The 22,088-nt window shown below is 35.2% G+C and overlaps 1 protein-coding gene across 1 annotated transcript in view; it reads left to right on the top strand.

The window, feature by feature from the left end:
* LOC143203592 (glutamate receptor ionotropic, kainate 2) overlaps positions 1-22,088 on the top strand; it is a 309,747-nt gene that overhangs the window by 167,037 nt on the left and 120,622 nt on the right. The window contains exon 2 of the mRNA XM_076415804.1: positions 21,314-21,475. Coding sequence (XP_076271919.1) covers positions 21,314-21,475 — 162 coding nt within the window. The remainder of the gene's footprint in view (positions 1-21,313; positions 21,476-22,088) is intronic.

Genomic DNA, 22,088 nt, shown 5'->3' with positions numbered 1-22,088 from the left:
TTTACATTCTTTATCTTAATGTAGGTATAAATCAAATAATTGTATATAAGAATGAGCAAGAACATATAAGAATAAGCAACATTGAAAATAAGAAACCCTTCAAAGGCGATACATTGATTATAGCGACCCTCCAACTTTTCAATAGCATTTTTGTAGTACGATTTGTACTTTGCTTTAAAATATGCCTCAGTTTCGGCAACCACCTCTTCATTCGACGAAAATTTCTTTTCAGCGAGCATTATTTTGGGATCTGAGAACAGGAAATATTCACGGATTTTTGTCATCCTTTTCACTGACTTGTAACACAGTGCATTGTCATGATGAAGCAGCACTTTTTTCTTTAAATGCTACCGTTTTTCGGCGATTTGGTTCTTCAAACGGTCCACTAACGCTACGTAATAGTCGTCGTTGATAGTCCTTCCTTTTTCCAGTTATCCAATGAAAATTATTCCATGCGCATCCCAAAGTACAGATGCCATAACCTTGCCAGCCGACTGTTGCATTTTTCCACACAGTTGTGTACAGTCCACTCGGATGACTGTTGATTGGACTTCGGAGTGAAATGATGGAGCCATGTTTCATCCATTGTTACATGTCGATGCAAAAACTTGGGTATATTATGCTTGATCATTTTCAAACACTTCTCCGAATCATCAACTCGTCGTTGCTTTTGGTCAAAAGTGAGCATCCACTTTGCACAGAACTTTCTCATACCCAAATATACGTAAATGATACGATGTACATGTTCAGTTGTTATCTTTAGAGTGCCTGCTATATCACTTGATATCAATTTACGGTCATTCAAAATCATTATGTGGATTTTTTTAATGTTTTCGTCAGTAACAACCTCTTTTGGGCGTCAACTGTTTTCACCGCCTTCGGTGCTCATGTCACCACGTCTAAACTTAGCATACCAAACCTTGATGGTTGATTTTCTTGGGGCAGTGTCCGAAAACTCGGCATCAAGCCAAGTTTATGCTTCAACTGTATTTTTCCCTTCAAAAAGAAATATTTTATCAACACGCGAAATTCCTTTTTATCCATTTTTTTCACAAAAGTTGCTTAACTCAAAATGCTATAATTCACGAACTAATGATCCGCCAGCTGTAAAACAGCAACTGTTATACACGCGTCTTTTGAGGGTTAGGGTTAACTAAAAAAATTATGGATATAATTCTAGTAGCGCCATGTATGTGTCAGTCCGGGGACTTTTCAATTAACATGTTAGTATGTATTATCCAATGATTCCCAATTATTACCAACTTTTTCTGTTTTTCTGCAACTTTTTATTTATTTTTTATAAATAAATTTATATATATTAGTTATGAAATATGAATGCTTTAAAATAATAAAGGTATGGTATAATAATTTGTCTACGGTAGAGTAATGTCGATGGAATATATATTATCGTTAATTATATCACCATATATCCTGTGTGGATGCACCATAAATAATTCCCCAAATAAACTACAGATGATAGTCATTTTCAGTGAGATTTATTGAACCGAAACCCCCAATTTATATCGTTGTTCAATGTCCCGTTAATTTGCCTTTTGTTTCAAGCCCCCCACCCCTCACAGGCACCATATATCAGCCCGCATTCGCAACCATAACGTCACAAAATAATTGATTTTTGATCTAGTTCTAAAGTAATTATGACCCAAATTTGTTGTATGTAATCGTTCCTTTAAATAGCCATTAAATTGGGTGAAAATATTCTAATTAGCAGAGTGGCAGATAAGATGCTAACAGAATCTCAGAGCAGATTCCGAAAGGGAAAATGTAGAGAAAAAAATATGCCACAGTATACTATAATTAGTGATAAAAATTCAATCCTAAACTAACAGATAGACCTGGCATTAATGTATTCAGTATATTTAGCAGAAGTGAAGAACAATTGAAGAAATATACAGGGTAAATATCAATGATGTCATTGAACAAGTAAATGCAATTTAGGGGTACATATTTATAGATAAAAAAGTTAATTAATACAGGTACTAAATAAGATAAACTAAATTAAGCAAAACTAAAATGGAAAGGTAGGAAGAAATTTAAAGGCACGGCTTAACTCTTGGTTTGAGATAAAAGTGAGGTACTAGCAGTAAAAATGAAAAAGCTCAAAAGAGACGAGGGTGTAGCATTGATGGCGAAGATGAGAACTAAAGAAATATGAAGAGACCTCAATTTGAAAACAGTGGAAGGGTACATAAAAAGGAGTTAACACAGTGGAGAAACGTATAGCGCATAAGCGACAAGTAGAGAGAAATGGGAAGCAAGGACTGAGAGGAGAAAAATTAAAGGAAGACCTCCAAAAAGGGATGAATGTACAAAGAAATACTTGAGCAGAGAGACATATGGAGCAAGACAGAGATATACTAAATTTAACACACATTCTCTAATTACTGGTATAGAGGGTATTTTTTAATTATATATATTACCTAAAGCGCTGAGTGATAGTTTCGCTATATAAACTGTCAGTTTGTTAAACGACGTCGAGACTTACTTTACATAATAGAGGCGCTCGATTGTCTAAAACAAATATGACTGATTTCCATCCGGTTTGCGTTTCCTTCGTCAAATAACCGAAAGTTAAACGCGAAATGAGAGTTAATGGCGGCGTATAATAGCGCGTCCCGCGTTTAGTTTACTCTATTTAGACAATTCGCGTTATTCCTAGTGAAAACCGAGAGTTTGTTGACCCAACCGTAGATACATCTCGCCTCGGCGACGCGAAAGAATGCTCCAATTTAAAATTCAAATTCGCAAAGAGCGTTCGGTTTTATCCGGGCAAGCAGGCGGAAGTCGAGTTTACGCTCAATTATCGAAATCATAAATGCAGAACTGTATTTACTTACATGGAATGTTGTCTTGATACTGGGATTTACACGGATCTGAAATTCGAAAAAAGAGTCATTATAAGCTGAGCGAAAATTATTTTAGGTGCTCGAATGAATTCTCATAAATTTTTCATTTTAAAAGTGCATTTGTTGAGAAAAAATTGGTTCAATATGTATCATAAAGGTAATAGACCAAATGAACACTATAGTATATCGTGTTGTATGTTGGTAACACTGCTTGACCCTTACTTAGTCTCTAATGAAATAAAATAACAGTTGTAGCCCTCTTCACTATTTTTATCATTTAGTGCACAACTACATGCGTAACGACCGCTACAACTCTTTAGGCCATCTGACAACGGTGATGGTTTAGTACCATGCGGTTTCTGGCTATAAAAGGCCATTATTACGATGTCTCCCTCTCTTTTCTCTAACCCTTTTGATAGTACCACTTCCACAGCGCTACCGTACTTCCGTTACCTAACTTAATATCCTGTCCATTCTTCCGTCAACCACATGTATCATTTAATATCGAAATAAATAAGTTTTTAAACAGCCGATGATTTCTGTTCCCGTGCGAATTCTTTCCACAAAATAATAGTGGGTGTTCCGATAAACGACCGCGTCGACAGCCACACATGATATCATATATATATCATCCCAACACATGATATCACACAGTTTGGCTATCTTTAGTCTGCAGTATAGTTCAGTATTGCCCAAGAGTTGCAGCACTTCGGTATTAATATGGTAGTAGTGTTTTTCTTCATGTGTTATTGCGAATCGCATTGTTCAAATTTCCTCTATGACAGTTAGAATCCCAAGGTGTAGTTAATTGTCTACTCGAGATTGATACTGCAACAATTCAATGGCAGGACTACGTCACGTACCTAGGCCCAGGCACTTCGACCGACAGTTCGGTTGGCATTCCCAAATCCAGAAAGATGGGGAGACAGCAAACCTGCTATCTCCTCTGATCTGCCCTTCTAGCAGACTTCCCATCTCCATCAAATGCTTATTTGACAAAATATTAATTCGGTTCGTACTCCTCTATGGATCTAATGTCTACTTTACCACAAATTTGTTACACCCAACCAGGTGAAACGACTTAAAGTTTTCCAAAATAATGTCCTCAGGAGAATCTTAAGCATTCCATGGTTGAATAATCAAATTCATAGAGAAAGTGACACTCCAGAAATCAAGCACTCCATATCTCAATCCTTCCACAAACAACCATTCAGCTCAAGTTCTTCTAAAAACGCGCTTTTCGCGAGTTGACCGACATGCTGGTGGCTTAAGGAGCTTATAACATCGCTAATAAATAACCTTATCCATCGCTGCAGTCATAAGATTTCCCCCCATAAGATAGCATCCAGTCGTGTGTTACCACCTTGCCCAGTTAGCGAATTAATAGTTGGTTTCACTATCTGTTCTTTTGCTGGGTTCTCGTGTTCAATAACGGCGTGCTGTAGCTTTACGGTTGCCTCTTTGCTACTATTTCCCATGGCAACTATTGAAGAGTTATTAGTAAATGAATTAACGAAAATAAATCTGTGCATTTGCAGTTTACGTATACTTTACTCAGACCATACAAGCACAAATAACAATAAATAATTATTCCATATGGCAACTACGCTAGGTATCTCAAAATGAATCTTGATGCAAAACTTCGCTGGAAGGAACACGTGAAACAGGAAAGGAAAGAACTATACAAACAAAAATTGAAACCGACATGGACATACGGCATTCAATTATGGGGATGTTCCGCGAAAAATATTATAAATACAATACTAGTGTTCCAGAACAACGTCTTGAGAAATATTCAGATATTATATGACTGATTACTTATACCGAGAATTGAAGATACCGACTGTCACTCAGGAAATCAAGAGAAACACAAAGAGACATGAGGAGTACTACCACTCTAGGATAACACCAGAATAGGACACAAGCTCAAAACTACCAAATCATTTGATCTTATGTAGTGTAGTATGTGAGGTGCATTTAATAGAGAAACAGTGTTAATACATATATATTATTAGTAGTAGTCCTCAGCTGGGCTTCTCATTCACAACACTATCCGGATTGCTACGAACGAACATATCGACTTTCTCAATGAAGAAGTTCTTACTATAACCAGTACGTACAGAGTACGTACTCGCGTACAGAGTCAAAAAGATTCACTCTTGGTTTGAGGAACGCCAGAATATGATTAACATATTCCCTGGTCAACACAATCGCTAGGCCTCAGCATAATTAAACTGAGTTTTATAGCATAGAGTGAGGAGGAGTAGGTTTCCATCTCCAACTTCATTGTACCTTATTAATAAATAATTATTGTGTATATAGTAGGTGTTACGTTATTAGGTTACGTCAGGTTATTACTTTGTTACGTTAGGTTTTTTAACAGTTTACAAAATACAACATGAGGTAAAAGTCCCGGCACCATTTTGATTGCCATTAATTTTGCTCAAAAAAAGATAAGTAAGTTTGGTTTTCATAAGAAGTTTATTTGGTATATACATTTTTTTTTTTCGTTATAATTGAAAAATTAAATCGGCTAAATGGTGACCGCGATTCGCTATGCAAGTTTCGGCTCTTTTTAAGGCATTTTCCATGATATCCTGCAACGTGTGAGGCTGAATTTCGTCAATTTCGTGACGAATAGTGTCTTTAAGATGTTGAATCGCTGGGGGCTTATTCACACAAACTTTTGATCTTAAAAAACCCCTTAAGAAAAAGTCTGGTGCTGTTATTTCGGAGATCTGGCTGGTCATTCGCCAGTAAATCGCCACTTCGCGAAACTAGTCTTTGTAGGAAAACGTCATTCAATAATTGAATTGTTGAACAAGCTGTGTATGCTGTGGCCCCATCTTGCTGAAACAATATATCCTCTAGTCCTTGCTTTTCCGTTTCAGGTACAAGAAAATTTCGAAGCATGTCTTGGTACCGTTCAACGGTAACAGTAACTGCAACACCTTAGTCATTTTCAAAGAAAAAATAGGGACCAATGATGTTTCCAGCAGGAACATCACATCATACAGTTGTATTTAGTGGATGCAATGATGTTTCATGAATAAATTTAGGATTCTGTGTTCCCCAAAACCGACTGTTGTGAGGCCCTAGACAATTAGGATATTTTTGACGCAATTTCCGCTGAGTGGCAATAATGGAACGATTATTTTCAATAAATATTGCCAGTATTTCTGCTCGTTCTTGTGGCGTATATGTATCCATAATAAAATGTAGACATCTACACAACACTATGGTTAAGTGAAACTGAGCTAAACGTCACATAACCAACGTAGCGGGACTTTTGCTCCACCCAATATATATCGCTGACAAAGTAATGCAATGTCGTAATATAATATTCTATTTCAAGTGATTTATTAATAGGTATTAAATAAATTATTCATATATTTCGAGTGATATAGCATGCAATTTCTATTTTGAATCATACCACCCTAGTTTTAACGACGTGCGTTTGTATACGCGCGTGTCATGATATGTATAAAGTAATTTTTCCGGTATCAATACACCGTCGGTGATTTTTCCATATTTGACAAGTCGAAACGCAGAGCGGGACCACCGCCAGCCGAACATATATTAAAAATACCTGTCACATTCAGGGCCGCGTAATATTTTATTCAGTTACGATGCACGTTAATATTGATACCGCTTTACAGTATCGACTTCGGTCGTTTTGTAATTTTGAATCTGTCAGTGAATGGAGTATTGCTAAAATCACGAAAAAACGAACACGCAAAAACTGAGCGACCTTTACGTTTTTGAAATTGGCGGAATAACGACAACGGTCCGATTCGAATGGCGTTTATAAATCGACTACATTTGATAACAAACAACAACCCTGGGCAATAACAAACAATGAAAAAAACAGTTTTAATATTTACGAATGGTCCGGATTAAATGAGATTTGAAGTTATCGTAAAATAGAACCGTTTAATGCAATTATTGTGTTATTAGTAATTCGCAGGATCTAATTGTCTTCGCACCCGGTTATTTATTTTGCATTTCTTTAGCCATACATTGAAATTTAAGAAAATTCACAATAAAGTTACTCGAACAGTTAACAATTCTCATCGCAATCCAAGATGTTAAAGATCATCAAATATTTCCCCTAAAACATGAAATAAGGTTACCAAATCACAACAACCTGAAGGCAAGACAGCCGCTCGAACGCACTCAGAAAATCCGAAGATTGAAGTGAATCACATTGCTTGTATATTGATGCAAATATCACAGAAGAATAGTAACACGTTGATTTGTAAATTAAATTTGCATTTTAGAAAAACCCGTTGAATTTAGTAAAAAAAATAAAGAAACAGAAGCAATGGAAGACGTGGTTGGAACAGGTTAGGAAATCAGTCAGCCAGAAAGATAAGTTTGCTATGTTGACGAAAGTGACAGAAATAAAAGAACAACTTATGGAACAAGGTCAAAGACAAGTTTCCTACGTTGCAATATTTTAAGGAAAAACGTGTGTTCATAGATGAACATGTTAGAATAAGAGAGACAAAACAAACAATGCAAGGATAGGAACAGTAAGCAGTAGGACTGCAAATGGCCAGTAAGCATAGGGAAAAAGGAATCTAAATACTTAGACTGGGCATGTTAAGAATCTGTAAATAAGATGGAGAAAAATAAGAACAAATAAAGAGACGGCAAGAACGAAAATGACTCATAGAAGTAGAGAAAGAGAGCGAAATCAAAGCAAAGGGGAAAGACAAAATAAAGATCAATTATACAAAAAGAATTAAAATCATAAAATGGCTTAATATCTTATTATATATATATATATATATATATATATATATATATATATATATATATATATATATATATATATACATAATAAATAATTTTGAAGAGTATGCTATTTCAGATTCATGCTATTTTAGATTTTAAAAAATAGTAAGTACATAACACATTACATATAGTTTTTGTGTTATTATTGTTTTATCTTATTCAAATGTTAAAATATTCTGGTGTGTTGTTTTAATTTTTTTTGAGTAAAAGATCGATTTGAACTGATGTAAGGAAAAGAAAGCAATAACAATGTTATCTTTATGTTAGTACATTACACGAAATTTTAACGGTAGACACTACTTTCCCATAGCGGCTATTTGACTATTAATATCAAAGAAAATATCGTAAACTTTGCTCGATTATATCTGTAGTTAGAATTTTCATCTAGATTTAAGTCCAGAGTAAGAAAACATAAATTAGCCAGTTACAAATGATTTTATAATATGCTTTAATTTATTTTATGTTATAAAATGCCGAGAACTTACAATACTGCATACTGGTTATTCTGCATTTGTAATTCCTCTAGTGCAAATGCTATTCAAATATGTTTTAAGTTATCCATTAATGAAAAAAATTAATTGCGAAAATCTTGTAGCAGACTCAAAAATGTTAAGAAGTTGGCTTGAAGTCAATACAACTTTAATAAAACTTTAGTGCCAGATCAGATACACACTTTAAAAGCTTTTGCACATATATCACACACACAGAAAGAGCCACATATATAATGGAAAATTGTCAGAAGGAAGTATATAATACTTGCTTGGAACTTCAGTTAATAGTATAAAACAAAAACAAACAATAAGGTAAATTGAATTAAATTATATGATAGAATTACTGATAATTTGTAAGTAAAATTCGAGTTCTATTATAATAGAGTCTTAAAATAGAGTTCTATATATATATATATATATATATATATATATATATATACTACATTTCTATTCAAAGCATTTACATGTAATATTATAAGTAATATAATAATTCAAAATCAAAGAACTAAGAAAATCAGAGATAGGTTTATTAGTCTTATATATTTATTTATTTATTTTATATCATAGACCCATCAGCCTTCCAGACTATTTAAGGTCTAATTACATCAGCTAAGTATACAGTGTTATTACAAGTGTAGAATGTAAAGAATAATATATACGTGGTCGGAATATAAAATCTAGAGTTAAATGTGTAGGATAAAGGGTATATGTTGCAAGATGACAAGTAAAATTTTCAAAAGCATGTAGTTGAATGAATATATTAATGCTACGCATAATTGTCACACAATCCATGACAGTGATAAGGATGCAAGATACATGTACATGTACATGATGTACATTATTATATTTCTAATAGTAGTCCTGTTATGGTTCCTTTTCCAGCCTAAGAGACTGGTACATCGTCTCTCCCAGGTTGACCAGCCGTCTTTGCGAGTTGTATCTTCCGCATCCTATTAGTATGTGTTTGCGAGACAGGAACCACATTCGAACCACGTTCTCTGTTAAATCCCATCTGAGTTGGTCTAGATGTCCAAATATTCTAGTAGAGAGGTGCTTCATATCTCTACTCCAGAAGAAGACATTTTCAGTGATCCCTCCATTTTTTTTTGACTAAGTAATCCGCTCTCTCATTTCCAATGATCGTAGAGTGAAAAGGGAGGCACATGAAGGTGATAGTTTAGCCGCTCCTTTCCAATTTAGAAGTTAGTTCACGGATAATCACTCCTAGCAGGTATAGAGGTAGATATGGTTGGAGACACTTTAAGGAGCTCATTAAATCGAAGGCGATAACTAACGATTTGTCTTGCACATCTAGCACTGGGATTAGTTCATCTGTTGTTACACTCGATGAAACCAGGGGAACCCGGAGTGTCCTTCCGACATCACCGAAGTAAATGTTGCCCCCACGTAGTAATTGCTCTTGGAACCTTCCGAAAATAAAGAAAAAATGTTCAGGATATTCCTGAGTTTTATATTGACTGAATTATGTGCTGATATTGTTAGAGTCAGAATTATCCCTTGGTAGACTCCTCATGGAGAGACAGTCACCTGCGACAGTTGCCATGGAGACAATCTATCCTAGGAGGTGTATATCGGTGGATATTATATGTCTGTTATAAAGCTTATTTGGACTTGTATAATGTGTAACTTGTATAGTGCGTAAGTGATACAACTTTAGTTTAAATAGTCTAATTTAATTTTAGTCTGGAAAATACTTATTGATATATTTATCTTGCACTCAGCTTGCTCAAGTACAATAGAGCACTAGTAATAAATTACCTTCGAGAGTTAAGACACTTTTACCATCTTATTTGCTACACTTATTAGACAACCTTCTCTCGGATATAATATATATTTATTTCGATTTAAATCATTTGAAGAGCATTTTCTCTACGTTAAATTGTAATATCAGGGAGTTTAGAAAATAAAATCCATATAAATTGATTACCTTCTCTATAATATAAATAATATTGACTAGAACACTATAAAAATAACTATAAAGAGGATTAATCTTTTTAGGTTTTTTACGTCCATTGCACCGAATCAGTTGGTATGCCATTAAGAGCTTTCCTATCCATTATCGACCGATTCTTCTCGTTCATTTGCCAAAAATTCCTTGCCATTCCTATCCTAATTTTATGCAAATATTTCCCATCGCTGAGTGAGTGTATTAAAACGTCGAGTGAGTCTATTGTAGGTCGACTAGGGACGACGCGAAGGGCATCGCGGTGGAGAAGGATGACGAGGCGTCGCCGGAAGCTTGGGGCAGGGGAGAAAAGGGGGTGGTAGGTTAGGCGTCGAGGTCGACGAAGAAGCGAGGGAGGAAATAGATGTCGAAAACAGGTATAGTAAATTTGCGACTAAAAACGCGGGGCTTAATATTTCGTGAAAGCGCGCGCGACCGCTCGTGAATATTGTTTCTTTTTATGACGTTTTAGCGACTGATGTGCGTTTGAAATATTCAGCGGCACAAAAGGATCCGCAGACGTACGCATGACGGAGGGGATGTTCTCCGGGCTCCCACACGTTTTAATAATTTAATACGGCTTTCGTCTTTTTTCGGCTCTATTATTATTATTATTTTAGACCATAGTATGGCAGCAAAGGCAATCAGTAAAATGGCAGCTCTATCTTTCTCCTTCCTTCTCCCTCTCTCTCGCCCATTCTTTCTTTCTCTCTCTCTCTACATACATATATATATATATATATATATATATATATATATATATATATATATATATATATATATATATATATATATATAGGTTTTACAAGCTCTCTTGGAAGTTGCTGTTTTCACATGGTATGAGGATTTTCTACTAGAATTATAGTCCAACGTGAAGTCTCGAGATTTTGTTGACTCCACAAACCTCTCTCCTTATAAAATCTCCACCGGACATGGTCTAAAGTATTCCTTATCTCCCTCCCCGTGCCGAACGGATAGCCAGCCACCAGTGCCACGACAAGAACGCGCGTCTCGCCACTCCATCCTCAATCCATATCTCGTCTCCAACCAGATAAAAATGAATAACGACGCCCTCCAACATCGGGACAAAGACAAATACGCCTCATACGTGCCGCAGTAAAAAAAACCGTCCCGGCCGCGACTCTCGACTCGTTAGCTTTGATGGTCGCCATTTGTTCGTACGACGATTTTTGACAAGTTAATTACGCCGGAAACGGAATGAATTAAACGGCGACGTTCTCTTGTTTTTATTGTCGCCGAAGTTCGGGAACAAACGCCCGGGAGTTCCGCGTTACGTTGCCGTTAAATAATTTGCGATTCTTTTTTCGGTCGCCGATTTGCCTGAAACCAGCAACAGTTCAAAGGAAAGTTACCAAAGGGTGACGTATAAAAAGGAGAAAACATTTCGAAACAAGTAAAAGGAAAACATTTGAGGTCGAGTTTTGTTCAAACAGGTTTAGATTGTCTTGTACATGACCAAAAATAAGTGAATAATAAGTTTCAGTACAAGTAACAGTTTCGGACGATTATACCTAAAAATTTGGATACAATTTGTTCTTGTTCTTGATGACGAATATTCAGATCTGAACCCCACCTATGGGAGTGGATTATTATAAGTTATTATCTTTTGACTCTATACTAATGATATCCTTAAATATGAAGGAGTAACAATAGCCACATTTGCTGATGATACTGTACTATTCACTACAAATAACAATATTGAGACAAGTGTAAATATAGTACAAACAGCTGTCAATAACGTTACAGAATGGACTTAAAAAATGGCAAACAAAATTGAATTACTATGAAGTCTACACGAGTCTCCACACACGAAGTCTACATCATACTAAATGCCAAGGCATGGCACTAGATGATAAGCTCAAGTAGAAGCATTTTATTGGCTCAATGGTGCATTTTGTTGGTGGAATTTGCATCAGCGTTCGAACCAAACATAGGACATTCCTTTTAACTTTTATCTTCCCATATAATATTGATTACTACATTATTCTTCGTATATTTAAGTATTAAAAATATTGAATATTTGTTGCGTTTATATGAGTATCTCTAAAATCTTAATCTATAAATTTAATACCAAATCACCTAAGCATATATTAATCCCAATAAAGAATCTGCATCATGTTAAGATAACAATTATATAGCTTAATAATTAAAAAACTACGAACAATTACATCAGAGTATAACCAAAAATGACCAAGAGGAATCGATCCGTTCTTGTTTTTTCAGATATCTAGTTCTAGAAGTGCTATAGATTTGAACAAATGAGAAATATACTCCAGGCTAGCCTAGGGATGACTATCGTAGCTGTAAGCAATAAAAGTTGATCCAGAAAAACTATTTTTCGTTAATGGATATTACTGTCTAACTAGGTAGACACAGTTATTTTTTATTGAGGAAGTTCATAGCAACAATAAAAGTACTGGAAAGTGATATATATATATATATATATATATATATATATATATATATATATATATATATATATATATATATATATATATATATATATATATATATATATATATATATATATATATATATATATATATCGTATTTATTGTCATTTCATATAGTATTTATTACTATATAAAGGTTAGGTAAAGATTCTTTAATAAGCAATTAAAATATGATAGTTTATCAAAGCACATTCAATTAAGATTAATTAGTTAATTATTAATTAATTAGGAAGTATCAACAGCTATGTAGGTTTCAATATTTCATAGTGAATATATAAAGCAGATATGAATCTTGAGGAATACTGACAGGTTACCTTGTTTATTACCAGAGGATTACCAAAATATTAAATACAGTGAATCTTCAGAGCTAGGTAAGAGAGTTAGCATGGATTTGTCCTGTGTTAAGACTGTATTATAGACTAATATTGTTGCATATTAATAACACAATATATTTTGAAATACTTCATTCTTAATATAATTTTAATAAGTTAAGTAAAATATATTTTTTTAATTGGGCATTGTTGATAAATTAACTATGGCTTTATCTCTTATCATATTGTTATATTAAAATTTGTTATGAAAAACATGAAAAAAGTCTTTTTGATGATAAAAATTGTAATACATAGTTATTCTAATTTCTGTGCCATCTAAGATGCTTCCACTAAAATAAACCTGACTCAAATATGTAAGCCTTGGACTATTTTAAAGCCAAATAAAGTTCGTGCAATATTTAAAGACAAACTACAATTATAAAAACAAGATAATTTCCCCAATAAAATGTTTTTAGGGATACCATAATTTCATAGATTAACACGACCGGGTCCTCCGTTGTTACTTACTCGGGATAATTATTCCGAGCGCCCTTTGGAGGGTACAAATCCCGATAATCAGGCAGGTTTAATACTAGTAAATACCCGGTCGGTGGGACGTAAATGACCAAGCCGCAGAATCCTCGATCATTATTTATCGGCCTTGCTTCTGTCATAATATAACTGACCAGTCTTAATGCCACCACACGGATCGAACGTGAACGTATTCGGAGTGGATTCAACATATATAGTTTAATTTTTATTGGAGTAGGACACCGTTTTAACCAACCGTAATAATGAATCGTCTGAAATTTGGTACAATTACAATTATTAAGGTGTTATAGTCAAAAATTTAATTTACATATATTAGGTGCTGGCATATATTCTGATCATTTTCAGCATTTATTAGCAAAATTAGTACAACATATATTAACTAAAACATCTTCTATCATTTCCTACAACTTTCTAGCTTCAAAAGTGCGATGTTAATTTTGTAGCTATCAATTATTCAACATCAACAAGTGGTAATCAAAAGGCGATATTACTGGTAAGTACGTTGGGTGCTGCAGAACTTGCTATTCCACAACAAGGTATCCAGTGTATCCTTCACAAGTTTTGCAACGTGTGACAAGACCGTTGTCATACAAGAGAATGATCTGACGTCGACGATGATATTTATTTAAATAACGTCGTATTTAACAATTTTATTCGGCTTTAGAAGCTCGTAATACAAAACACCTTGCTGATCCCACCATATACACTGGATGGAATATTCACCGAGTGGAATGGAATGAAAATTTCCTTTGGATCATCAATTGCTAATCATCTTAGGAAGATCGAGCTGCCTCTTCGTCCAATAAGTCTTGAATTTCAGTGCCTACTAACTTTCTTGCCCCTCCAGGCCGTTCTTCATCACTGACACCAAAATAGCCACACTTTTTTTTAATTAATCTCTTAGAACTTCAACAATCTGCCCGTGGGCAATAAGTATTATTGTATGATTTCCGTTATATGATATAACCATCTTAACATGTAGATCACTTCAGTAAGTGATCTGCTGTACAACTTGTAATCTAAATCTCATTCTAGATACTATTCTAACTTAAATTAAAGGCTATCCTAACTTATTCTAAAAACTATTCTAGCTTATTCTAGAGATAAGATATAAATCTCACTATATGTTTCTATCGATCAGTTCGTAAGGTAGTCTGCGTTTGAGCATATGCACTACACTACCATTGCGGACATTTAACTGTTTGGCGAGTGCATTGGGATATACTAACAATTTTTCAGAGTACTTCGCACTAACACATCGAATTACACTCGTTATAGGTAGGGGATATCATGCTGAATCAGTTTGTTGGAGACCTAATACGATCGACAATGACTCGCAACTCTTTATTTCGGAACTTCTGGAGGATAGCTATATTAGATTTCCCAGTTGTACCCACAGTTCAAAACCATAGGTCTAAATGGGCCTAAAGTATTGACTTATACAGCAGAACCTTCTTATCTAATGATAATTTAGATTTACGCCCTATCAACCAATACATTTGGTTTAGTTTAAGCCCGAGCTGTTTGCGTTTTGTTGCTATATGTTTTTTACATGTCAGACGTCGATCAAAATGTATTCTCAGATCTTTAACGTTGTCTGCTTGCGGAAGTTCACGATTATTCCATCTTACTGAGGGGCATATTCTTCTACAAAGGGTGAGTGTTTTAGATTTGTCTCTTTTGCTTTGACACGCGACGTTTTCAACCCCAATTCAACTTTGTTAAGATGAAGTTGCAGGATTCTTGTATAGCTACATTTAAAACCGTGTGATTTGTGGGAAATGTTTATTTTGGACAAAAGATAGAACTAGTTATGCTAATGTGGAGTATTACACCGTTGGAGTTTGTAAGTATTGAATAACTTAATGATATGAAATAGAAAACTGTTATATTCTGTAGAGAAATGACGAAACCATTGAATTTAACAATTACGTTAGGTTGTTTAATATGATGAAGAGTTGTTAGGATATTTATATGAGACTGGACTGATACATTTTTAATGTGTAGATCTACAGTTCTGCTTCCGCTGTTCTTTTTTAATGGAAACCTGATGTATTATACAAAAATTGTAATGTAATTTGATAACAGCTTCTTCAATCTCTCGAACGTCTTATACATCGTCTATTAAAAGAAATGATCATTCTGTGAATGTTCATACATCAGTGGATATAATTATTAACTTCTTCATGAAACCTAGTGCCTAAAAGTGCCAATAAGCAAGGCTCTGGACCGCTGGTCGAAAAATCAGTGTCCCTGAAGCTTCGACATCACTGAGATTCATTCGTTAACGATAGCGCGTGTCGTCAAAAGTATTTGTAATAGAAAATCGTCTTCAAATTGATATTTTATTGGTAACATTGTTGACAGAATGTGTTGGTATATTGTCCTTGATGGCTGCTAAATAATTTTATAGATAACAGGTAAAAAATTTCCCACTATACAATAAATATTTATCATTTATCATCATCATCAATAGATCTCACCAAACAGTTATTTTACTTATTTAACATACATATAAACATTCTCGATACGAAAGTTTCATTCTTTGTTGCTATATCCAGTTCTAAAACGATCACATCTGATCCGAGATTCGAGATAAAATTACGTACACCATCTTCAACGTTGTACAAATGAAATATCGGCTATATAAGCGGGATCAAGCCATTTTAATGCTATTAGATGCCGTGCGCATGCAAACTGAAAACTGGAATACGTTCCCATATTAACTGTGCTTAATGGAGTCTGGATTTACATCAGAATGGCGAAGTGGAAGACATGTATATTCCGGCTTATTATTTGTGTTTTGCATATTATGGAATGAATGTACGGCTAGAATGCCTTTTTTAGTTCTTTAGGACTTTCGAGGTTTAACTTTAATTATATATAATACTATATTTAATAAGATTTTTTTATATTTAATTATCACATTGTTGCTAGTCGTTTCCGTTTAACCTAAAATTTGTCTTTATGATAACTTAAATCTAGGTATATAACTAGGAGGACCCATCGGCCCTATCTCGGCCTCTGGTGAAATAATGTTTATACATGTCACTACTGTATTTTTTAATATATGCACCTCAATACACAACACTACACAAGATCAGATGGTTTGATTCTTTTGAGTCTGTGTCCTGTTCTGGTGGTATCCAAAAGTTGCAATATTTCAGTATTAGTATGAGAATGGAGTCTTTCCTCATGCCCCCTTGCAATTCTTTTGATTTCTTGACTAACTGTGGGTATCTGAAGGTCTCGATGTAGGTAATCAGTCCTAATCAGCATTTGGGTGTGCCCACAATACCTCTCAGGACTTTGTTCTGAAAAATTTGTATTTTATTTATGTTACTCTTTGCAGAATATCCCCATAATTGAACTGCATATTATATGCTGATAATTGGGATTCTCTTTCAATTAGCCAGTACATTTTCCTATATTTCAATTCCAGTTCATTTCTTTTCTTCTTTATATGTTCCCTCCAGCGAAGTTTTGCATCAACATTCATTCCGAGATATTTAGCGTTGTTGCTATATGGAATGACAGTATATTTTAATGTTATTGATGCTTGTACGGTCTGTTTATAGTTTGTGTCCAATTATTTATATTGTCGCTTGTCTGTTCTAATTTCGTGTGGCGTCTTCACTATTGTCTCCGACAGCTATAATCGCAGTATCATCGGCAAATGTAGACATCGTAATATTCTCCATTTGTGGTATATCACAAATGTAGAGTAGATAAAGTATTGGTCCCAGTATACTTCTTTGTGGTACACCTACTTTAGCTTCTTTTATTGTAGAGTAAGCTTCTTCTTGTTTGACTCTAAAAATTTTGGTTGTAATGTACGATTTTAATAGTTCGGTGTGTTGTTTTGGTAACATTTTCTGTAGTTTATGAACAGAACATTTATGCCAAACCTTGTCGAAGGCTTGTGCTACATCTAATAATATAGCTGAGCATACTTTTTTATTTTCGTAGGCTTTTTCGATAACATCTGTTATTCTGTGGACCTGGTCAATTGTGGAATGCTTGTAAATGAACCCGAACTGGTGCGTTGGTATTAGGTTTTTTCTCTATGTGATTTTTAATAAGACGATAGAGCAATAATTTAAATAGTATGATGGTCTGTTATTGGGTCCCTCAAGAATAATAAACCTAAATTTTGTATACATATAGTTCTGTGTCACTTGTCTTCACTATTACTAATATTTTGAATAATTTTGCGAATAGTATCTTAATGAAAAGGACAATCATTATAAAGGAGGGTTCACCACCCACTCACTACTCTATTGATAAATCACTTGTAGTTTTCATTATAAAACTAGTCGGTATAAGTCTAAAGAGCCCGTAGAAGGATCACAAATAGTATTCTTGCAATTTTTTACATTCTGAACAGTATTTATTCCCATTTTCTGATGTTCCTACCATAATTATAGTAGTTTCGATGTTACAACACATTTCTTCGAATGTTTAATTCATTAAGAAAAAAAGAATTATTAATATAATTAAATTATATAATATAATAATGAGGAGTAATGGGTAACTAATTGAAGCTACTCAATTATATTCTACCGGGTATTTTATACGTGTGTATTTTTTTTAAGATATGCCAGTCGTTTTACTAGCATTTATACGATTTCTATGTCGTAACTCCAATTTGGAGCTTTATTGGATCAGGTCTAATACTATTCATGATGATTGAGTCCCTTCCCATTTAATTGATTGTAAAACCGTTTTATTGGCTCCATCGTAAACCTGTTCGACTAGATAAGAGCATCCCCCCATTCCCGTGGCATATTTGTCTCGTAGCTGACCCTCAACATTTTTGCCATAAAGGCGTTTAATTCCCCTCTCGAAGCCATACTGAATATTTTATGTTATGACCCGGAGCCTCATTGACCTGCGCCTATAAAAACCTCAGTTATAAATTATTTAGAGCGTCCACAGAGGACAGTTCGACAATCCGGTTCTCTTAATCCGGAACTAATTCCGAAAAATTGAAAAATAAGGGAGCCTTTTGCGCGGCTCAAGATAAGAAGGCGCGGAATGAATTTTAACTGCTAATTTCGTCCCACGCCGCGGCTATTAATTATTGTATCTTAACGCTATCTAGGCGAATATTTTGCCGTTTATTTTGTTAAATTGATGGCGGATGGGAGACTTTGCATTTTTATTACGGAAAGAGGATGGTGTGCAGTTTCTCTTCGCTGTGCTGGATGTGATTCTCCACCGATGATTTATCATATATAATAAAGGTGGTTTTTCTAGGCATTTTCCAGTCACTAGTTATTCATTTACGCATTTTGTCCATCTTTCCGGAAAATTTTTGATGCCGGTATCGAAGAATTCCTTGAGTAACTCGGACAGCCATGTGCGCACAACTCCTCTACCTCGTCGTCGGTGTTGAATCTTTCACCTCCAAGGGCTTCTTTCAGAGGTCCAAACATCGTCGTCATCATCAAAACATCCGCCATAATCGCACGGTAATATATCTGGACTGTAGGATGGGGGTTTTAGTACCTCCCACCCTAATTCCGATATTGTATCGCAACTCGCAATTGTAAAGAATCGCACTTCGTGGTGGGATGCTCCTCCGTTTCGAACGATAAGCGGGTTTCGCGTGTGTTTTCAGAGGGTTAGAGTAGTATGCAGCATTAATGGTACTTTGGGTGCGCAGGAAAGCGACGTACAGAACGTCCCGCCGGTCCCAGAACACCGTACACAGAACCTTATCCGCGGACGTGGTTGTCTACGCTTTGACTGGCGCCCCTTCCTCCTTCTCCCTCCACTCTTTAGACGACATCCTTCTTTCGGGAGTGTAATAGTGTACCAATGTCTCGTCTGTAGTAAAGATTCGTCTTAAAACACACGACAAACTTTCAACCGTGTAAATTTTTGCTCGAAGTTCAACAGTTTAGGAACCCATCGCGCCATTATTTCACGATATTGAAGGTGTTCGTGGATGATGGACTCTACACTACCAATACTGGTACCGAGTTCAGCCGAAATGTCAGGAACATTCATCCTACGGTCCTCCAAAATAAGTTATTTTACTCGGTCGACGATCATGCGGCTCATTATCGACGGTTTCGCGGCTAACCTTGAATGCTTTGGCCCATTTAAACACGGTAGCCCCACTCAGGCACTCACTATCGAACTGATTTTGCAAACGCAGAAAAATTTCCGTCATCTCGACTCCTTCCCACACTAAAAAACGAGTGATAATATGTTGCGCTACGGTGGTCGGCACTTGACGTTCACTCATGGTCGTAGCACACGCGTGAAAGATGCGCTCCAGACGAAAACTATGCCACACCGTTGGTAAGGGACCCAGCTATCATATACTCAAGCCACAACCTTCAAAACATACATGCGCGCCATCTACAGCGTTTGTCTCCATCATATTGGAACCACCCTCGTATATAGCGTATAGCGTAAATATAGCGTAAATAAACTAACACAATAATCAACAATTCTTAAGCTTGTAATTAGTTAAGGCGGCTCTAGGCGACTAGGGTAATTTAATTTATATTTTAGGAAAATAAAAATGGGAGAAAATTGCCGGAAAGCACCCTCCGAAATTAAGGGCGGTTTGTTGTAGTTATTCGGTCCCGTTTCGTCGGCAACCGAGGCCGTTCGTCGGTCCTCCTCTTTTATTTGCTCTAATAGTTGACTTGTTCCCATCTTATTTTGTTAATGCGACGTGCCCTTAAAGTGATTTCACTACGTTTACTCCAAATAAGTGGGTTTTATTAAATTTTGTTCTTGTTGATGAACTGTTATTGTATAACCGAAGTTATAAATGTTTGCTATTCTCTAAATATTTTAAAGGTACTTGATATTGGAGACAATAACGAAGAAGCAACCAGAAAACAGCCAGGCGCCCGTAATAATTTAAAATGGAATCAGACATGCAGAATTTATAATTATCTCATATAGTAACAATGTTAAATATCTTGGGATGAATTTTGACTCAAACCTTCCTTGGAAGGAGCAACCAGAAGGAAAGAACTAAAACTAGAATACCAAAAATGTATAGTTTATTTGTAACAAAATCTAAATAATTCGTACATAATTAGTTATTACTATATAAACAGGTACTGAAATATATATGGACCTACGAAAACAACTTTGGGGATATTTAGCGAGAAGTAATATAAACACAATACAAGGATTTCAGAATAAAATCCTGAGATGTTTAGTGGATGTACCCAACTACTCCAGAAACAATTACTGCCACTAAAACTTTCGCACTTACACTGCTATAAAGCAAATTAAGAGATTCACAACAAGACACGACGAAAGAGATCATCTATATGTACACACGGAAATGGTGCAACGCTTGGAGAATATTGAACTAGGATGCAGAGTCAAGAGAACCAAACTGTGTGATTTGTGAATTTGTGTAATAACGTACACTAAATGCGAACCACACTGAAAAGTACTACTAACTTTTATTTTATTAGAGACTAAGTTAGGATCAGTGAGTCTTCCTAGATAAGTAACTAGTTTTAAGTCCAAGTTTAAGAGACAAATTCTAAGTTAGTTGGAAACGACTAGTAATAATATATCAATAAATTAAAATGTATATTATATTAAAATATAGATCATATGGAGTCGATGTAGTCAGATTTAATTATTTCAATTATTTATAAACTATAGTATAATAATAATTCGGACTCAACAAATTCAAAAACACGAAGATTATGTGACCGCATACCCATAAAATACATTGTCTATATACTCTAATCTCATTACCATCGATGTTTTTATAGATTTTGTATCAAAACTCGCACACTGAAACAAAATGAGACAAAGTTGCCTCACCACGAGTTTTATTATCATCTTTCCTTTTGTTTTCCAGGAGCCATTTTCACCGAGGACCAGAAAAACAGCAGCTCCGAGCTGGCGTTCAAGTACGCGGTGTACAAGATCAACAAGGACCGCGAGATCCTGCCGAATACGACCCTGGTCTACGACATCCAGTACGTGCCCAGGGACGACAGCTTCCGGACCTCGAAGAAAGGTAATAAAAATTGATATTCCGCGAACGATAAAGGCTGTACGCGCGTTATTTCGCTAAAAGTTTCTTGTCGAACGGTGAGAATTTTCAATGGGGCCATATTGGCGACGGGCTGATTTCCTTTTGTCGGATGGGGTGGTCGAGAGGGAGGCGTTGACAAGGAAAAACTTTCCAGTTGAGATTGTGCCGTTATATTTATAAGTTTTCTATTTCTGTGGAGGATTGCGACGATGAAAAATAAACCAATATGTCGGATTTAAAATGATGTTAAAGTATTTAGGTGGAGGTTTCACATTATCCATTTATCCAGTAATTGGTTTAGAGCTCTCCCTCATATCAGGTACAAAAGCTTCTTTTTACTGTCAATTTCCCGTTCTTCAAGAACAAAGTTTAGTGATTTAGATTATTTATCACAGAAAGATTATCTGTTTCTGAAAACCCTTTCACATGTAGTAACTTATACATACATATACCCAATATCAATATCAAATATCAAAATATACTCAAAATCTAGGTATGGCTATGTACAGTTGGGATCAATAGTTAAAAATCCTTCAAGGATTGATGATATTTTAGGTCAATAATCAACTAAAATCACCCTCAGGTGGTTCATCAT

The sequence above is a fragment of the Rhynchophorus ferrugineus genome, unplaced genomic scaffold (assembly GCF_030347505.1).
Source record: "Rhynchophorus ferrugineus isolate W39M unplaced genomic scaffold, kcgeb_rfMv2 rfM10, whole genome shotgun sequence".
NCBI lineage: Eukaryota > Metazoa > Arthropoda > Insecta > Coleoptera > Curculionidae > Rhynchophorus > Rhynchophorus ferrugineus.
Note: the sequence above shows the minus strand (reverse complement) of the source record. Positions and strands in the feature narration are given on the sequence as shown.